General features: G+C 41.4%; 1 protein-coding gene across 2 annotated transcripts in view; it reads right to left on the bottom strand.

Annotated features, from left to right (window-relative positions):
• The window catches only part of C11H12orf75 (chromosome 11 C12orf75 homolog), a 37517-nt gene extending 27757 nt beyond the window's left edge, over window positions 1-9760 (bottom strand). For both annotated transcript variants that reach the window (XM_022599984.2, XM_089921214.1), the window contains exon 1: window positions 9506-9760. In XM_022599984.2, the coding sequence (XP_022455692.1) occupies window positions 9506-9551 (46 nt within the window). In that variant the 5' untranslated portion in view covers window positions 9552-9760. The remainder of the gene's footprint in view (window positions 1-9505) is intronic.
• Window positions 9761-19768: the final 10008 nt, after the last annotated feature.

Raw genomic sequence — 19768 nt, 5'->3', positions numbered from 1 at the left:
CGAACCTGTGCTCCCCGCAGTGGGAGCGTGGAGTCTTAACCACTGGACCGCCAGGGAAGTCTATACCTTTTATCAATACTTTCATCAAAAGATTTTAAAATTGTATTCATGATTCTCCAAGTCAAAAGCCTCAGTCACTTAAAAATGCATAGCAAATTCAATTTATTTTAAACATTTAAAAAACTTAATCTGATATTGAGGAGTCATAGAAAGATATTTGATCTTTGTTCCCCATTCCTGGCACAGAGCTTCTAGAACCCTTGGAATTTTCTGAGAGATAGGGGTGATAGGAACCTCTTTCATTCCAATGAGGAGACTCTTGGCAGCCCCTACACAGCTTCAGGATGGGAGCTGGTCACCAGAAAAGGCAAGGCTTGATTAGAAGCTTGGAACTTTCAGCCCCATTCCCTGTCCTCCTGGGAAAAGAGAGTGGCTGGAGATTAAGTTAATCAGCATTGGCCAATGATTTGAACAGTCATGCCTATGTAGTGAAACCTCCATAAAAACCCCTATAAGGGGCTTCCCTGGTGGTGCAGTGGTTGAGAGTCCGCCTGCCGATGCAGGGGACGCGGGTTCGTGCCCCGGTCCGGGAAGATCCCACATGCAGCGGAGCGGCTGGGCCCGTGAGCCATGGCCGCTGAGCCTGTGCGTCCGGAGCCTGTGCTCCGCAACGGGAGAGGCCACAACAGTAAGAGGCCTGCGTACCACAAAAACAAACAAACAAACAAAAAAAACCCTATAAAGACAGAGTTCAGAGAGCTTCTGAGTTGAACACATTCATGTGCCAGGAGGGGGCAGCCCCCAACTCCATGGAGACAGAGACCCCTGCCCCTGAGACCCTTAACATGTCCTCTGTACCTCTTCATCTGGCTGTTCATTTGTGTCCTTTATAAGAAACTGGTATGTTTAAACCAGTAAGAAAAGTGCCTTCCTGAACTCTGTGGGGCATTCTAGCAAATTGTCAAATCTGAGGAGGGGGGCTGTGAGAACTCCCAAATTTGCTGCCAAGTCAGATGGCAATGCAAGTAAGCTGGGGACCTGATCCTTGCTACTGGCATCTGAGGTGAGACCATCTCGGGGGACTGAGCCCTCAAACCTGTGGTGACAGACACTAACTCTGGGTAGGAGCATCAGAATTGAACTGGATGGTAGGACAGCCCAGTTGGTGTATGAGAACTGGAGAAGTGGATAGCATCTGAAGGGAATAAACCTCTCAGATATTCTTCATGTTTTACAAAAATCAGGTACCCCCATAAAAATCGGGTACCCCCGAACAACCTTGAAATGCTTTATGAATCACACCAAGATTAAATTGCACTGTATCTGCTTCGGCAAATAATTATTTACACTCCAGGTATAGTTTGTAAACTATATTTTCTTATTTTATCCCATTCCCAGAACAGGTGCAGAAAAAGCCTTGTGTATTAGTTCCACAGGGCTGCTGTAACAAATCACCACTAGTTGGGTGGCTTAAATCAAAAGAAATACGTGCTCTCAGAATTCTGGAGGCCAGAAGTACAAAATCAAGGTGTCAGGAGTTCCCAACTACCTACAGAGGCTCTGGGGAAGAATCCGTTCTAGGCCTCTTAGCATCTGGTGGCAGTAGGCCCTCCTTGGCATTCTTTGGCTTGTGGCCACATAGTGCGTTTTGTGTTCTACACCTGTCCTCACACCACCTTCTCTCTGAATCTCTGTCTTCTCCTCGTCTGTCTCTTACAAGGAAACTTATCACTGGATTTAGGGCCTACCCAGACAATCTAGGATGATGTCTTCATCTCAAAATGCTTCATTTAATTATACCTGCAAAGACCCTTTTTCCAAACAAGATAGCATTCACACATTCCAGGGATGAGGATGTGAACATATCTTTTTAGAGGTCACCATTCAGCCCACTACACCTTCTCATCCCTGGCCTCCTCCACCTCTCCAAAAACAGAAATTCCCTTTTGAAAAGAAATACATAGCAAAATTAATCTTGGGGGAGAATTAAGTTTAATATGACATATCATACATTCTGCAAACACAGACAAAATTTTATTCCTTATGCATAAGAAAGCCAGCTGCAAGATACTACATCAGTTCAGTGATATTAAGTAGATATTTATAACATCTTGGTTCCTATAGACAGATGTTCCTTTGTAATCTAATCAGTCTTATAAGTTAAAAAGATTGAGCTGTACTGCCCAGTATGTTTTCAATATTGTTCAGAGTCATACATTTACTGTTATGAGTATCCTTACATGTGCCAAATTCTAATACAAAGAAAATATTTCTCTCTTTTAAAAGGTCACATACATCTGTATATTAGAGAATATAGTCTATTAATGCCTTTTTCATCACTGTTCTCTATGCACTTTATAGCTTTCATGTAACATATTGGAAATATTCACAAGTAAATGAATTGCTAAATTACATATTAAATCATGTCTCTTTGTTCAGACTGAGTAGTGATAATTTAAACACACACACCAAAAAATAAAATTATGTATATGAAGAATTTCTAAAAGGTACTAAAGATTTACAAATCACTCTTCTTTCAGCATAAATCATCAGAAATATAAATGATTATGGCTCTCATGGGAAATAATAAAAGTATGCAGAAACATTTTACTCTTTATTTGTTTTATAAAAGAAAAACGTCCCTCTGAGAACTGTATAAACATAACTACAGAAAAATAAACAGAGTTCCCTCTAATTTTGACAGCTTGCTACGTCTCCTCTGACCCATAATAGTTCTAAAACTATGTCATAGTCTCAATTTGGCCCAAAGAAGGAGAACAACAGCTCTTTAGTTCATCTAAAGCAGTGGTTATTTTTTAATAAGCCAATAAAAGATACAGATTCATTAGTCATTTCTTCAGTAATGCAGAAAAAAATTCAGGTCAACGTGCCCTAAAAATATAATTTTTTTTAAGTATAGTTGCTTTACAATATTATATTTCAGGTGTAGAACATAGGATTCAATATTTTTATAGATTATGCACCAAACTTATTAAAATATTATTGACTATATTCCTTGTGCTGTACCTTACATCCCTGTGACTTACTTATTTTATAATTGGTAGTTTGTACCTCTTAATCCCCTTCATCTATTTCACCCGTAACTCCACCCCCAACCCCTGGCAGCCACTAGTTTGTTTTCTGTATCTGTGAATCTGTTTCTGTTTTGTTATAGTTATTCATTTGTTTCATTTTTTAGATTCAACATGTAAGTGATAACATAGAGTATTTGTCATTTTCTGTCTGACTTATTTTACTTAGCATAATACCCTCTAGGTCCATCCATGTTACTGCAAATACAATTATGTTAATGAACGTGGAAGCTCTTACAGAAAATCTCTTTGCTTACAGGTTGTCCTTGCTGAGTAGCTATGTTTTCAGCAGGTAAAAATTAATAAATAAAGGTAGCCATATAAGTACAGACATAAAGTAACACATTGACAGTCAGCTGCTATAATTTAAGCCATGTCTAGATTGAGTTGTAAGTGGCTCATGGCAGAACTTGGGTAATTCACTTGGGTCACCTTCGTGAACCATTCACATGGTTGCAGCATCGATTCTGGGAAGTTGGAACAAGTGAACCTCCTGATTCTGCTGCATCAGTGGTAACTGTCTGAGCACAGGCGTTTCCACACCCCTCATCATTCACATCACGTCAAACGCGGTACACCCAAGAGCATATGGATCGCCTGCATCCTCTTACCTCCCTTTAGAGGAAGTAACATCTCCCAGTCGCCCAGGCTTTAACAGTTTGGGTTCATTTTTCCTTCTCCCTTCCCCTTCCTCCCTCACATGTAGCCCATCCTCAGCCTAGCTGGCTTCCAGGGGTCCCTGACATCAATGCCTCAATCACTCATCGACGGCCCTCTCACTTCACTCACTCCTGACAACAGCGTTAAATTATGTCACTCTACATGCTCGCTCTTTCCTTCTATACTAGTCATGAATGTCTTTCCCTATATTAATAATAAATAGCATACTGAGTACTTACATGAGGCACTGCTCTAAGCACTTTACATATATTAACTCATTTAATCTTGAGTAGGTTCTATAACTACTCTCCCATTTTACAGCTGAGGAAACTAAGGTACAGACAGTTTAAGCAAGTGGCCCAAGGTCATGCAGTTGATAAATGATGAAAGCAGGATTCAAACTAGGATTTTTTGGCTCCAGTGCCTCCTCTCAATTCTGAGGCCTTCCTGCCTCTCTGTCCTCCTGACCCCCATCCTAACTGTTCTTACTTCCAACACCCTGCAACCAACATGAACTACTAACCCAGTCAGGCCTGACTTCTCACTGCCCTGAAATGCACCGAACCCATTTCTGTCTCTATGTTTTCATACTGCTCTAAAAATGCCCTCCCTTCTGTTTTCTGCTTATTCAAATCCTACCTATTCTTCAAAGTCAAATCGATTCCCACCTCCTCCAAGCAGGCTTCCCTGATTGCTTAAGGTTTTATTTCATTCCCTCCAGTGTTACATCAGTCACAGGGTACATGATGAAAATTTAGGACTCAATTTTACAACTTCTTTGTTTCCCCAATACAGTTATTCATTCAACAAAAGAAAAAATTTTAAGACCCTAAAAATTCCATTGAAAGTTTGGATATTGGTCTAGAAGCTGAGGGTCCAGCTGTGAACAAGACGTGCAGGCTCTCATGAGGCCTACCTTTGGGGAAGGGGAACAAAAAAGACAATAAATAAATTAACAAAATATCAGTTCTCCAGCAAAGAGTGTTTCAAACAGATAGAAAACAAGAATGAGTTCAGCATAAAGAACAGAAAGAAGGATGGTGGGGCTGGGACCTAAGTGAGCTGGGGGGAAGTAACACAAGATATTAATGACATCTTTGATGATATCAGCAAAATTTTATATTATTTCCCCCCCGACATGGCCTGGACTAATGCTGAGCATGGTGGAAGAATTTTAATACAACCAAACCATTTACAGATGTAGATTAAGGCCGGACCATACAGCTACAGCAAAAGAAGAGAATGCAATTACCTATCTAATTGAGGATAAGGAGATAACTAACCTAAGTAATTGGACCCAAAAGAATTAGAGTAACTCCCTGGGTACACTGATAAAATAGGATAAAGAACTGTTAAATTCCTCCTCCACGCCTCCTCAGACTATTAGTATATAAATAACAGAAGAACCATTATAGAAACATTCTAGTAGTAAGCTATGGTCAGATAGCTGCCAGTTACACATCTCTGGTAGAAAACCTACAACTCACCAATTCAATCAACTACCATGAGCAGAACACTTCTGAAATGACTCTGCCCTGCAAAAAGCTTCTACAGCCTGCAAAATAGCCTGCACTGAGATAGACTCTTGTAGATATCTGGAACCGTCCAAACTCTGAAGGGATTTTCTGGTTCACATAAAATAGGATTTTCTGGTTTACATTACAGACTTGCTCAACAATCTACACGTATGACTGTATACAGGAAACGACTGACCTGTTGTGGATCATCAGTTCAAATGCGAGTGTGTTCATGTCTCGGCCTAATTAGAGAATACATTCAAGGGAAAACAAACGGATAGAGAATCTGATTGCTGAGTGAGAGGGTGGTGGGGACGGAAAGCAGAGAAAAACACACAGAAAGCAAAAGCTCCCTGCCCTATGGCAAATGCAACTCCTTAAAAATGGACTCTTTATGTCAGAAAGAGAAAGATAAATACCATATGATATCACTTATATGTGGAATCTAAAATATGACACAGATGAACCTACCTATGAAACAGAAACAGACTCACAGACATAGAGAACAGACTTGTGGTTGCCAAGGCAGAGGGAGGGTGAGAGAGGGATAGAGTGGGCATTTGGGGTTAGCAGATGCAAACTATTATATAGGATGGATAAATAACAAGGTCCTACTGTGTAGCACAAAGAACTATATTCAATATCCTGAGATAAACCATAATGGAAAAGAATATAAAAAGTATATATATGTATAACTGAATCACTTTGCTGTACAGCAGAAATTAACAAAATGTTATAAATCTACTATACTTCAATTTTTAAAAATGGACTCTTTAACCCAGATGTTTCTCTACAGTTTAGGGTCTAGACTCTACACTATGCAGGAAAAATGTACTGAATCTTCAATGAATGGAAAATACAAGAAGTCCTTGTATAATTCTAAGTTGGGAAAAATCAAATTCCTACATTGAGAGGGTAATCTTATTAAAACATTAGAATGGAGAGAGCGCTTGTGTAAGCAGAATGGTTCTCATGATCCCATCTACACTGAAGCACTGATAGCTTGACTCCCCAAAGACTTCTCTGATTAAACTAGCATCTTATTCAACATCTCCTGGGCATTTGGACGTTCGATGTATATTCTACTACACCTTGCTTTGCAACTGTTCTCAAATGGTTAACCTTCCTACCTAGACAATCAGCTTCTTAAGAGGGGGAAAATTTGATTTCATTCTACAATCATCCCTTGCTGGCTGCCCCTACCCTTGCCCTAAAATTTCCTAAAAGAGTACAAAGCTTTGCACATAGAGGTGGACTCTATACAAGCTTAGAGTTAGAAATCTACTATAAAGGAAATCTAACCTGAATTATCTAGGGACTGAATGATCTGATTCCTTCTGGCCATTTGACCATTGTACTGCACTTTAGTTTTTCCACATGTTGGACATATAGAATCAAATTTACTCAAGTACACCACTAAATATCAATTTGTCATAGAAACCAATTTCACCAGACAAAAGCCAAGAAAAGCAGTGGTCCAAATAGCTCAGGGAAAAGAGAAGCAATTATCTGGTTTTACCTGAATTACTTAGGTAGTAAAACAGGGCTTACAATGGAGATTTCAGGTTGGGGGCATCATTATAAAGTGCAAATGCATCCTCTGAAAGTAGATTTGCCATGTTCTTATAGAAAAATATTCAAGGAAAACCATTTCACCTTCAACGTTGTAGTTTCTACTACTATATAATAATTACAGTACAAAAAAGTAAAATGAAATGCCCACAGTAACACAGCCAGCACAGTGCCAATGTCAAGCTTGAGCCTCACTCTCCAGACTCAAGTTCAGCACCTGCCCACCATCTTTCTCTGAACTTTTTTCTTAACCTTCCATCTCTCCTCCTTTCTGAAACAGAAGTCCTACCACCAGCTGATAGAAAATTTCAAAATAACAACGAACAAATCCCGAAGCTAGCCAGCTGGGCTCACTAGCAGAGAAGTGTTTCGGGGGTGTGGCTTCTCAGAGACAAGGGCGGAGCCACCAAAGAAGTGATGCAACAACTCCCGACTCAAATGTTTTCTCCTCCTTCATGTTTTACAGTCTGCCCTCGGCATCTTGCTCTTCTCTGAACATACAGTAATTTTTAGCAAAGAGCGAGCTTGAGGAGAGAACAGCATGCTCTTACAGGAGCTGTCCTTCGTGAACAAAAGTGAGGCTACTCATCAAGAAGACATGCACTTGGAGTGGTTTTTTTCAATATAACTGTATTTCCCTTTACATAATAAGGGATGTGCTCCTGGGGTGGGGGGGGGGGAAGGTCAACCAAATATTTGTAAAGAGGATTATATTTTCTCTGTTTGTTACATTACCATTGCAGAGCTCCCTTATCATCATTCTGGTTTAGCAGTGGAACTCCTCCCTCTATCCCCAAACCTGACAAGCAGTTCATTAATAAACAAAAATGTAAATGAAGTAAACTAGCTCCACTTTAAAGGAAATCTGTTACAAATCCTTCCTGTGATTTCCTTTTTTGTGTATTGGGGTTAATGGTTCTTAACCTTTTTAAAAGTAGGATGAACATGCAGTGGAAGGCATAGGGCCACAGTGCATGTTAGATTGAGAGATATACACTTGACACTTGAACAGCGCAGGGGTTAGGGGCCTCAACCCTCCACAGAGTTGAAAATCCGAGTATAACTTATGGTCAGCCCTCTATATCCGCAGTTCCACATCCTCGGATTCAAACGACCAAAGAGCGTGTAGTACTATAGTATTTACTATTGAAAACTATCCGTGTATAAGTGGACCTGTACAGTTCAACCTCATGTTGCTCAAGAGTCAATTGTAATTCCTGGTGCAGGATATGGCCTTGACACTGTTCCTGGTTTCCACGCAGAGCTCTCTGGCCACTCTCAAGTTAGAATCCTGTCCTTGCCTTAAGGCACTAACTAAGCTAACTAACCTACGTCACTGTTACAGGAATTGAAAAATGTGTTCCCCAGTGGCTCTCTGCCTATCACAAGATTGAGAATTTAATTCGCGATGGTAAATGTTACCTGCAAGAGATAAACTTTTCAATGAATTATTACCTGGGTTCATTCAAAGCTCTAGGACTAGAATCCCACATATTGTAGCACCGTTTCTTAAAATATTCCATTTGTGTGGTCACTGACAGCCAAAGAGGAATAACAAACTTGGCCAATTAAATGAGCAGATTTCCATATCTGATCCCATATGTGAACATCAAAATAAACTTTAAATAAATGAAAAAGGCTTAAATTTTAAACTACATCTTCCAGGAGGTCTAGGTTAAGGGAAGTGACAGACCCAAGGTCACAAAGTCATTGACAGGACATCCATGCCCGCCTAGGAAATACTGCAGCATCAGAGTGCTGTTCCCATTTGCTGGCTAGGATGGAATGTGGCATCTGATTGATCTCAACTGGATGAGATATGAGTTCTTTATCCAAAAGACACCAAAATAGGTCAGCAGATATTACTCAAAACAGATCCAGACTCGTAAATCAGTAGACACTAGCTGGGTCAAAGAGAACGGTTGAGTTTTGGAATAAGTCACTCGATACAAAGCCTGGCTGACTGCGTAAATCTGTAAAAGACTTCCCCTGCCAATCAACAAAATGAAGAGGTTTAAACAAAAGTTTCAATATTTTTTTATTTTTTAAATGAAAAATATACGAACAGATCACTGCTAATATTAAAGCTCTGTTACACATATTCTAAAGCATCCTCAATACTGCAGGTTCTCAGAGAAATCGTACAAGCAGCCCAGCGGATCTTAAGCATCAAGACAGACTCGGATGAATTTTTAGAGCCCTGTTTGCAGTTCTTCCCAACGCACTAGCACCCCCCTCCCCCCAAAAAAGTCCTGAATTGTTCTGCTGCACTTTTCCAGGTGCAGCCTCTGGGTTCCGAGGGGCTGGGGGCGAGGCCTGCGGGAGCGACTGCGGGACGAGGGTGTGCGGACGCCGGCCACGAGGAGGACTCCCCGCGCTCCCTCCGCAGGATCGCTCTGCAGGCTCGCCTCGTCCCGGCGCGACCGCCCCCCGCACAGGGGGCACATGCCCTGCTTTCGGTCTTTCCAAAACCGGACAGTCTGCTCCTGTCCCGAAAATGGGGACGGGGAGAGGGGGCTGCTCGCCCGCCCTGCCCGAGGTCCCTGCATCCTTCCTTCTCGCCGCCTCTCTCCTGGCCTCTCCCGCAGAGGCGGCCCGCCCTGCAGAGCTTCCCACAGCCCCCGAGTCGCCGTCACCGCGCCCCCAGCCGCCCGCCGCGCTCACCTTGGCCCGCGCCCGCGCTGGTGGCGGTGGAGTTCCCGCAGCCCATCGCGCCGCCGTCCAGGGAAGCCGCGCTCGAAAGCTGGCAGCCGCAGATCCTGGGGGCGGAGACGGAGGCGGAGGGCGTCGCGCCCCTAGCGGGAGGCCGGCAGGAAACACACTGGGCGGAGGGGCGCGCGGGCACAGCCCCCTCCAGCTACCGACGGGCGCAAACCTGGGCGCTGCAGGCTTGGGCGGGCCGGGACGGAAACCACCGGGCAACCCTCGCCCCCGCCGCGCCCGGCTCTGGGACCCAGCGGGACCCACCCGTCACCTGGGCAACCGCGGCGCCGGCCAATCCGCAGCCTCCTGCGGGCACCCGGCTGGGCATTGGTCGTCGTTAAGAGGGGGCGGGAGTTTAAAGTACGTTGGGGCGAGGGCGGGGCCGAGGGGCGTTGCCGGTGCAGGCTGGAGGGCGAGGCTGGGCGGCAGAGGATGCCCACCTGTTTGCCTTCCACATCCTCTTTGCCTTTTCTTCCTTTTCGCCACTTCCCCTCCCTGCTCCAGGATGTGGGGAGGAGAAGAAGTGTCAGGAAACAGCTGTTTTGAGCACGGTGGGCGCCCAAAATATGTTACAGACTGAAGCCAACACTGAAATCCATTTCTGCTCTAACAGAAAACCAATGCAACTCTGTTCCCCCATCCACAGTTGCAACATAAGTCTTCCCCATGTTGGTCATATTAACCTACTCGACTTTAAAATGGATATCTGCCACAATTGTGATGATCTGGATCCAGAACCTTGAGGCAGGAGATAGGTGGGCCCCAGGCTGAGCAGCTGGAATCTGTCCCCTGTGGACAGATACTCCAAGATAAAGATAATGGCAGGAGCAAAGATAAGCTGAGTCCTGCTTGGATAGAACATAAAGAGACCACATATTTCTCATTCTTTTTTTTTTTTGAATTTTATTTTATATACTTTTTATACAGCAGGTTCTTATTAGTTATCCATTTTATACATATTAGTATATATATGTCAATCCCAATCTCCCAATTCATCACACCACCACCCCCGCCCCCCGCCGCTTTCCCCCCTTGGTGTCCATACGTTTGTTCTCTACATTTGTGTCTCAATTTCTGCCCTGCAAACCGGTTCATCTGTACCATTTTTCTAGGTTCCATATATATGCGTTAATATACGATATTTGTTTTTCTCTTTCTCACTTACCTCACTCTGTATGACAGTCTCTAGATCCATCCACGTCTCAGCAAATGACCCAGTTTCGTTCCTTTTTCTGGCTGAGTCATATTCCATTGAATATATGTACCACAACTTCTTTATCCATTCATCTGTCGATGGGCATTTAGGTTGCTTCCATGACCTGGCTATTGTAAATAGTGCTGCAATGAACATTGGGGTGCATGTGTCTTTTTGAATTATGGTTTTCTCTGGGTATATGCCCAGTAGTGGGATTCCTGGATCATATGGTAATTTTATTTTTAGTTTTTTAAGGAACCTCCATACTGTTCTCCATAGTGGCTGTATCAGTTTACATTCCCACCAACAGTGCAAGAGGGTTCCTTTTTCTCCACACCCTCTCCAGCATTTGTTGCTTGTAGATTTTCTGATGAAGCCCATTCTAACTGGTGTGAGGTGATACCTCATTGTAGTTTTGATTTGCATTTCTCTAATAATTAGTGATGCTGAGCAGCTTTTCATGTGCTTCTTGGCCATCTGTGTGTCTTCTTTGGAGAAATGTCTATTTAGGTCTTCTTCCCATTGTTGGATTGGGTTGTTTTTTCTTTTAATATTGAGCTGCATGAGCTGTTTATATATTTTGGAGATTAATCCTTTGTCCGTTGATTCGTTTGCAAATGTTTTCTCCCATTCTGAGGGTTGTCTTTTCGTCTTGTTTATGGTTTCCTTTGCTGTGCAAAAGATTTTAAGTTTCCTTAGGTCCCATTTGTTTATTTTTGGTTTCATTTCCATTACTCTAGGAGGTGGATCAAAAAAGATCTTGCTGTGATTTACGTCAAAGAGTGTTTTTCCTATGTTTTCCTCTAAGAGTTTTATAGTGTCCAGTCTTACATTTAGGTGTCTAATCCATTTTGAATTTATTTTTGTGTATGGTGTTAGGAAGTGTTCTACTTTCATTCTTTTACATGTAGCTGTCCAGTTTTCCCAGCACCACTTACTGAAGAGACTGTCTTTTCTCCATTGTATATCCTTGCCTCCTTTGTCATAGATTAGCTGACTATAGGTGCATGGGTTTATCTCTGGGCTTTCTATCTTGTTCCATTGATCTATCTTTCTTTTTTTTGTGCCAGTACCATATTGTCTTGATTACTGTAGCTTTGTAGTATAGTCTGAAGTCAGGGAGTCTGATTCCTCCAGCTCCATTTTTTTCCCTCAAGACTGCTTTGGCTATTTGAGGTCTTTTGTGTCTCCATACAAATTTTAAGATTTTTTTGTTCTAGTTCTGTAAAAAATGCCATTGGCAACTTGATAGGTATTGCATTGAATCTGTAGATTGCTTTGGGTAGTATAGTCATTTCCACAATACTGATTCTTCCAATCCAAGAACATGGTATATCTCTCCATATGTTTGTATCATCTTTAATTTCTTTCATCAGTGTCTTATAGTTTTCAGCATACAGGTCTTTTGTCTCCCTAGGTAGGTTTATTCCTAGGTATTTTATTCTTTTTGTTGCAGTGGTAAATGGGAGTGTTTCCTTAATTTCTCTTTCAGATTTTTCATCATGAGTGTATAGGAATGCAAGAGATTTCTGTGCATTAATTTTGTATCCTGCTACTTTACCAAATTCATTGATTAGCTCTAGTGGTTTTCTGGTAGAGTCTTTAGGAATCTCTATTTATAGTATCATGTCATCTGCAAACAGTGACAGTTTTACTTCTTATTTTCCAAGTTGCATTCTCTTATATCTTTTTCTTCTCTGATTGCTGTGACTAGGACTTCCAAAACTATGTTGATAATAGTGGTGAGAGTGGACGTCCTTGTCTTGTTCCTGATCTTTCAGGAAATGCTTTCAGTTTTTCACCATTGAGAATGATGTTTGCTGTGGGTTTCTCGTATATGGCCTTCATTATGTTGAGTTAGGTTCCCTCTGTGCCCACTTTCTGGAGAGTTTTTATCATAAATCGGTGTTGAATTTTGTCAAAAGCTTTTTCTGCATCTATTAAGATGATCATATGGTTTTTATTCTTCAATTTGTTAATATGGTATATCGCATTGATTGATTTGCATATATTGAAGAACACTTGCATCCTGGGATAAATCCCACTTGATCATGGTGTATGATCCTTTTAATGTGTATCTGCATTCTGTTTGCTAGTATTGTGTTGAGGATTTTTGCATCTATATTCATCAGTGATATTGGTCTGTAATTTTCTTTTTTTGTAGTATCTTTGTCTGGTTTTGGTATCAGGGTGATGGTGACCTCATAGAATGGGTTTGGGAGTGTTCCTTCCTCTGCAATTTTTTCGGACAGTTTGAGAAGGATGGGTGTTAGCTCTTCTCTAAATGTTTGATGGAATTCACCTGTGAAGTCCTGGACTTTTGTTTGTTGGGAGATTTTTAATCACAGTTTCAATTTCAGTGCTTGTGATTGGTCTGTTCATATTTTCTATTTCTTCCTGGTTCAGTCTTGGAAGGTTGTACCTCCCCTAAGAATTTGTCCATTTCTTCCAGGTTGTCCATTTTATTGGCATAGAGTTGCTTGTAGTACTCTCTTAGGATGCTTTGTATTTCTGCAGTGTCTGTTGTAACTTCTCCTTTTTCATTTCTAGTTTTATTGATTTGAGTACTCTCCCTCTTTTTCTTGATGGGTCTGGCTAATGGCTTATCAATTTTGTTTATCTTCTCAAAGAACCAGCTTTTAGTTTTATTGATCTTTGCTATTGTTTTCTTTGTTTCTATTTCATTTATTTCTGCTCTGGCCTTTATGATTTCTATCCTTCTGCTAACTTTGGGTTTTGTTTGTTCTTCTTTCTCTAGTTCCTTTAGGTGTAATGTTCAATTGTTTATTTGAGATTTTTCTTGTTTCTTGAGGTAGGCTTGTACTGCTATAAAATTCCCTCTTAGAACTGCTTTTGCTGCATCCCACAGGTTTTGGATCATCGTGTTTTTGTTGTCATTTTTCTCTAGGTATTTTTTGATTTCCTCTTTGATTTCTTCAGTGATCTCTTGGTTATTTAGTAATGTATTGTTTAGCCTCCATGTGTTTGTGTTTTTTACATTTTTTTCCCTGTAATTGATTTCTGATCTCATAGCGTTGTGGTCAGAAAAGATGCTTGATATGATTTCAATATTCGTAAATTTACTGAGGCTTGATTTGTGACCCAAGATGTGATCTATCCTGGAGAACGTTCCATGTGCACTTGAGAAGAAAGGGTAATCTGCTGTTTTTGGATGGAATGTCCTATAAATATCAATTAAATCTATCTGGCCTATTGTGTCATTTAAAGCTTGTGTTTCCTTATTAGTTTTCTGTTTGGATGATCTGTCCATTGGTGTAAGTAAGGTGTTAAAGTCCCCCACTATTATTGTGTTACTGATGATTTCCTCTTTTATAGCTGTTAGCAGTTGCCTTATGTATTGAGGTGCTCCTATGTTGGGCGCATATATGTTCATAATTGTTATATCTTCTTGTTGGATTGATCCCTTGATCATTATGTAGTGTCCTTCCTTGTCTCTTGTGATACTTTTTACTTTAAAGTCTATTTTATCTGATATGAGTATTGCTACTCCAGCTTTCTTTTGATATCCATTTGCATGGAATATCTTTTTCCATCCCCTCACTTTCAGTCTGTTTGTGTCCCTAGGTCTGAAGTGGGTCTCTTGCAGACAGCATATATATGGGTCTTGTTTTTGTATCCATTCAGCGAGCCTGTGTCTTTTGGTTGGAGCATTTAATTCATTCATGTTTAAGGTAATTAATGATATGTATGTTCCTATTACCATTTTCTTAATTGTTATGGGTTTGTTTTTGTAGGTCCTTTTCTTCTCTTGTGTTTCCCACTTAGAGAAGTTCCTTTAGCATTTGTTGTAGAGCTGGTTTGGTGGTGCTGAATTCTCTTAGCTTTTGCTTGTCTCTGAAGCTTTTGATTTCTCCATTGAATCTGAATGAGATTCTTGCTGGGTAATCTTGGTTGTAGTTTCTTCCCTTTCATCACTTTAAATATGTCATGCCACTCCCTTCTAGTTTGCAGAGTTTCTTCTGAGAAATCAGCTGTCAGCCTTCTGGGAGTTCCCTTGTATGTTATTTGTTGTTTTCCCCTGCTGCTTTCAATAATTTTTCTTTAATTTTTGCCAATTTGATTACTATGTGTCTAGGCATGTTTCTCCTTGCATTTATCCTGTATGGGACTCTCTGTGCTTCCTGGACTTGGGTGGCTATTTCCTTTCCCATATTAGGGAAGTTTTCAGCTATAATCTCTTCAAATATGTTCTCGGGTCCTTTCTCTCTCTTCTCCTTCTGGGACCCATGTAATGCGAATGTTGTTGCGTTTAATGTTGTCCCAGAGATCTCTTAGGCTGTCTTCATTTCTTTTCATTCTTTTTTCTTTATTCTGTTCTGTAACAGTGAATTCCACCATTCTCTCTTCCAGGTCACTTATCCGTTCTTCTGCCTCAGTTATTCTGCTATTGATTCCTTCTAGTGTAGTTTTCAATTCAGTTATTGTATTGCTCATTTCTATTTGTTTGTTCTTTAATTCTTCTAGGTCTTTTTTAAACATTTCTTGCATCTTCTCAATTTCTGTCTCCATTCTTTTTCTGAGGTCCTGGATCATCTTCACTATCATTATTCTGAATTCTTTTTCTGGAAGGTTGCCTATCTCCACTTCACTTAGTTGTTTTTCTGGGGTTTTATCTTGTTCCTTCATCTGGTACATAGCCCTCTGCCTTTTCATCTTGTCTATGTTTCTGTGAATGTGGCTTTTGTTCCATAGGCTGCAGGATTGTAATTCTTCTTGCTTCTGCTGTCTGCCCTCTGGTCTATTTCTCATTCTTGAGGTCGAGGAGACCTCCTAAACTACACACAGCAAAAAGTTTCCTCAGAGGTCAGAGAAGGGAGGGGGCACTAGACCATAGTCAACTACACTTTCTCTGAGCCCACCCATGTGTGTCTATGCACATGTACTTTTTTCCTCCTAATAAATGCTTTACTTGTTTCACTACTTTCCATCTCTTGGTTGAAATTCCTTTCTCCAAAGCAGACGATCCAGGACCTTGTCACTAGCCACTGGCCCTCATGGTCTAGTGGCTAGGATTTGGGGCTCTCACTGCCATGGCTTGGCTTCAATCTCTGGCCAGGGAACTGAGATCCTGTTTCAAGCCACTGCAGGCCAAGTCCACCCGAGATCAACCTGAACTCTGATTTAATGACAGAACTGTGAATTTATGTGGCATCTTTCAACCTAATAGTTGGGCAAGTATTACTGGAGTCAGACTGTCTGAGTTAAAATCCCTGCTCTGCCGCTTAATAGCTGTGTTACTTCAGCAAAATTACTTAACTCACAACTTATCAGTTGTTTTACCTGTAAAACGGCAATAATAATTCTGATACATGCAAAGCACCTAATACAGTGCTTGACCCTAAATAAATGCCGGCTCTTCTTTTTTTTAAACCTATTAGAAATGAGCACTCTTTCCCTGAAAGTAAGGACTGTCTGGTTTATCAAAATGTCCTCCTGGCTCATCAGACAGACTCAATAGGTGTTGTGTGAGATGAATTCAAGCCAGGAATTAAGTCTCCATTTTAAATCCATTTAATATTTATAGAGAATATAGCCTGGGCCAAGACCTTTGTTAAAATTAAGTTCCAGGGATACTAACATGTGGGAGAGAGTCTAACCAGGCAGACAGATTATAAACAAATTAATTACAATATAGCAGGTATGCTAACAGAGGAATACAGGGAACCCAGGGGATGCTGGGATACTGGTACAAAGACTTTCCTAAAGGCATACAGCTGTGTTTAGATGAAACCTTGAACTAGAACCAAGGCCCTGGTGGATGGTTGAACATGATCTTTGAGACAATGGTGAGGAGTGGGTAGTCCTATCATTCAGGATACAAAAGATACACCATGCTCCATTTGAAAATTAGGTATAGCTGGGCTCATGCTGAGATGGTAATTAACTCTTGGGCAAATAGGGCATTTTTGAGTTGTCTGCCATCTTAGAAGCGCTGCTTCTCTACCTTGGCCTCCACCATCTTGGTTCAGCGGCTACCCCCTTACAAATACAGAATTGGTGAGGGAGAAAGAGGGGAATTATCAAACCCAAAAGAAACACTCTTGCTTATTTCTTCACTGTATGACGCTGGAGCCCTAGAACACTCATAAGAAAGAGAAAAACAGACCCTGACATCCAGAAAATGGTCTGACATTCACAGCTAGGTCTTCATGTTCTCCTATTAAAGATAATTGTACAGAACACCAATATCAGAGATGGTGGCTCAATAACTCTGAGGAAGTAGACCAAAAGTAAGACCACTCAGTTATCTTGTCTGAATATGTCAAAAACAAAGTCACTGGCAAACCAAAAAACACCACCCAATCCTGACTAATACAAATGATTGCTACTTTTTTTTTTTTTACCAGTTATAATTTTAGCACTATTCCAGTCTTCCTGCCTTGTAAGTGAGATTCATTAAGGATATCCTGTCATAGAACTGTCCATGCTTCCCGACAACATCCAACCCAGAAATAAAAGTGCTGCTGCCTTAAATCCCAACCAAAATCACTTGAACCCAGATCTTTTAAGTCCTTTTCTAACACTCTGTTACTGAGATGCTTCATGGTTCCCCATGGTGTGCATTCTCTGTCACTATGATGAGCAATAAACCCAACTTGTTCAACTACCAGGATGTTCCTGGAATTCTTTGACTGGAGGACATTGGCCCTTGTAAATCATACGTATTCTGCCTTATAAGGTTATAGAGTGTGCTATCTGCCTATTCTTTGGACAAACACTATTGTGTGTCTCATTTGTGCCAGCCACTCTTCTAAATGCTTGACATACAGCAGTGAACAAGGCATAGAGGAAAAATCTAATGCAAGGAGACAGATCAAAATCAAAAAACAATAATTTCAGATACTATAAGTGCAATGGGAAAAAAAATAAAGCAGCATACTGGAATAGGTTCCTAAGAGGGAGGTCTGTGTTAGGCTGGATGGTCAAGGAAGGCCCCTCTGAGGAAGGGCTATTTTAGCTGAGGTCTGATTGATGAGAAGAAACTAGACATGTGAAGACCAAAGAAAGAGCATTCCAGGTAGAAGGAATGTGACGTGCAAGAGTCCTGAGGCAGGAACAAGCTGGGTATGTTTCATAAATGAAAAAAAGGCCAGGATGGCTAAGCTAGAGCAGAAATGGAGGGGGTTCACTGAAGAAGTAGGCCAAATTGCACTGGGTAGGATGGACTTTGGAAGAAGTTAAGATTTTATTCGAAGGGTAATGCAAAATCATTTGATGATAAGTTCCTAATAAAATGTCAGGCATACAGTAAGTGCCCCATGTTAGTCAGTCCTCTCCCTAACATGGAGTGAAAGAATAAGTCTAGTGTCTCCCTTTTCCTTTTTAAGAACTTATTTTATTTCATGGACAATGGCTAACTGCATTTGGATGTTTTCGAAAAACAATGAATCAAAAGAAAATCATTAATGCATGCCTCATTTCCTGACTGGGCAATTTTAGCTTTTCTCTCTGTGCCAGTTTTAAATCACACCACTTAGCTGTTGTTTTCATTCTTCAAACAAGAACTGATGTGGTGTGAAAGAGAGAGAAAAGGCATGTGACTGAAAAGGATCCGACAAGAAAGAGTAAACAAGGTGCAGGAGAACATGGAGCTCAGTCAGTCTCAGTTTTCACGGTTTGTCTTCTGTAAAGGACTCTCCACAAAAAGTTGGACAACCTGAGTTTTATTTTTGTTTTTCTATTTTTCCCTGTTGACAGGTTGCAAGACAGCTGCCTCAGCTCTGAGTAGCTCAACCACACATGACAATACTCAGCAACAAAGAGGGAGATTTCCCCCCTTCATATTCCTTTCTAAAGCCAGGAGGCACCCAGAGAACTTCCTCTCCCATTTCATTGGCCAGGATCAGATCACATGTCCCTTCCTGATCCAGCCACTGGGAAGGTAAATAGGACACTTATAATTGGCTCTGGTAAGTTACAGTTGGCCCCGGTCATGACAGGAAGTGCAGGATAGACACCTGAACAAAATTGGGGCTCTGCTGGCAAAAAAAAAAAAAAGGAGGAATAATTAATAGCTGCTTAAATCAGTAGTTGTGACAGATATTACAAATGTGCCCCAATATCTAGTTGTCTTCTGGATTAGGTGTCCCACCCCCCCTTGAAGATGGGCACAGACATGTTATTACATTTAGCCAATGAAATATGAGTAAAAGTAAAATGTGACTTAGAGGCTCCATGAGTTCTGGTCTCCTGGGAGTTAGGAGTTAGCAGAGCAAGAGATTTATTACAGGAAACACCTGAAAGATACAGGGAGGAGGGATCAGAAGGAGGCAGGGAAAGTCTTTCAGGCTGCATTGCAGGTCTGTCACCCACAGGGAGACTAAGAAGAGAGGTCTATAAGGAGGACTGGGTAGGAAGAAGCTCAGACTGTGGTGCAGCTTTGAGAAAGTCTTAGCCAAGGCAGCAGAACTTCAAGTGCAGATTGCCTGTAAGGGTGGTTCCATGCTGGGCAGAGATGGCCAGGCCCTAGTATCCCAGCCAGGCTGCAAGCTGCCCAGAGAGATCTTGACCTCAGCTTGACTACAGCAGCAGATCCCGAAGATGCCAATAGCTGGGGACTGTCAGCCAGCTTCACCCCTCACAGCTGGTTCTCTCTTGAAGGGAAATCTGAGCAGCACATCTCCAAGCCTGTCGCACGTGCTGCGCATGAATCTTGATTGCAAGTGCTAGATTCTCCAGCTGTGAGGACCCTAGAGGCACATGTGGAGGAGTTTCATCCTCCAACAGCCTGGAACCCTAAGTCGCTGCATCAGGCAGGTTCCCACCCAAACCCCCACGGGACCTGCAGCATGAGCAAGAAAGACACTTCTGCTGTGTTTAAGCCGCTGAGATGTTAAGGTTATCATAATATACCAATAGGTATATCATAACATACCATATCATATCAAAACAGAGCATAGCATTTCATAATGTATCATAACACAGATATAGCAATGAAACCTGTGTTTGGTACAATATACATTTTCAAATGTATGAGCATAAAATTGACCACAGTATTTTTCTTGGAT

Source organism: Delphinapterus leucas, chromosome 11 (assembly GCF_059928025.1).
Source record: "Delphinapterus leucas isolate spDelLeu-1000000601 "Yukka" chromosome 11, BTC_Dleu_Yukka2, whole genome shotgun sequence".
Classification (NCBI taxonomy): Eukaryota; Metazoa; Chordata; class Mammalia; order Artiodactyla; family Monodontidae; genus Delphinapterus; species Delphinapterus leucas.
Note: the sequence above shows the minus strand (reverse complement) of the source record. Positions and strands in the feature narration are given on the sequence as shown.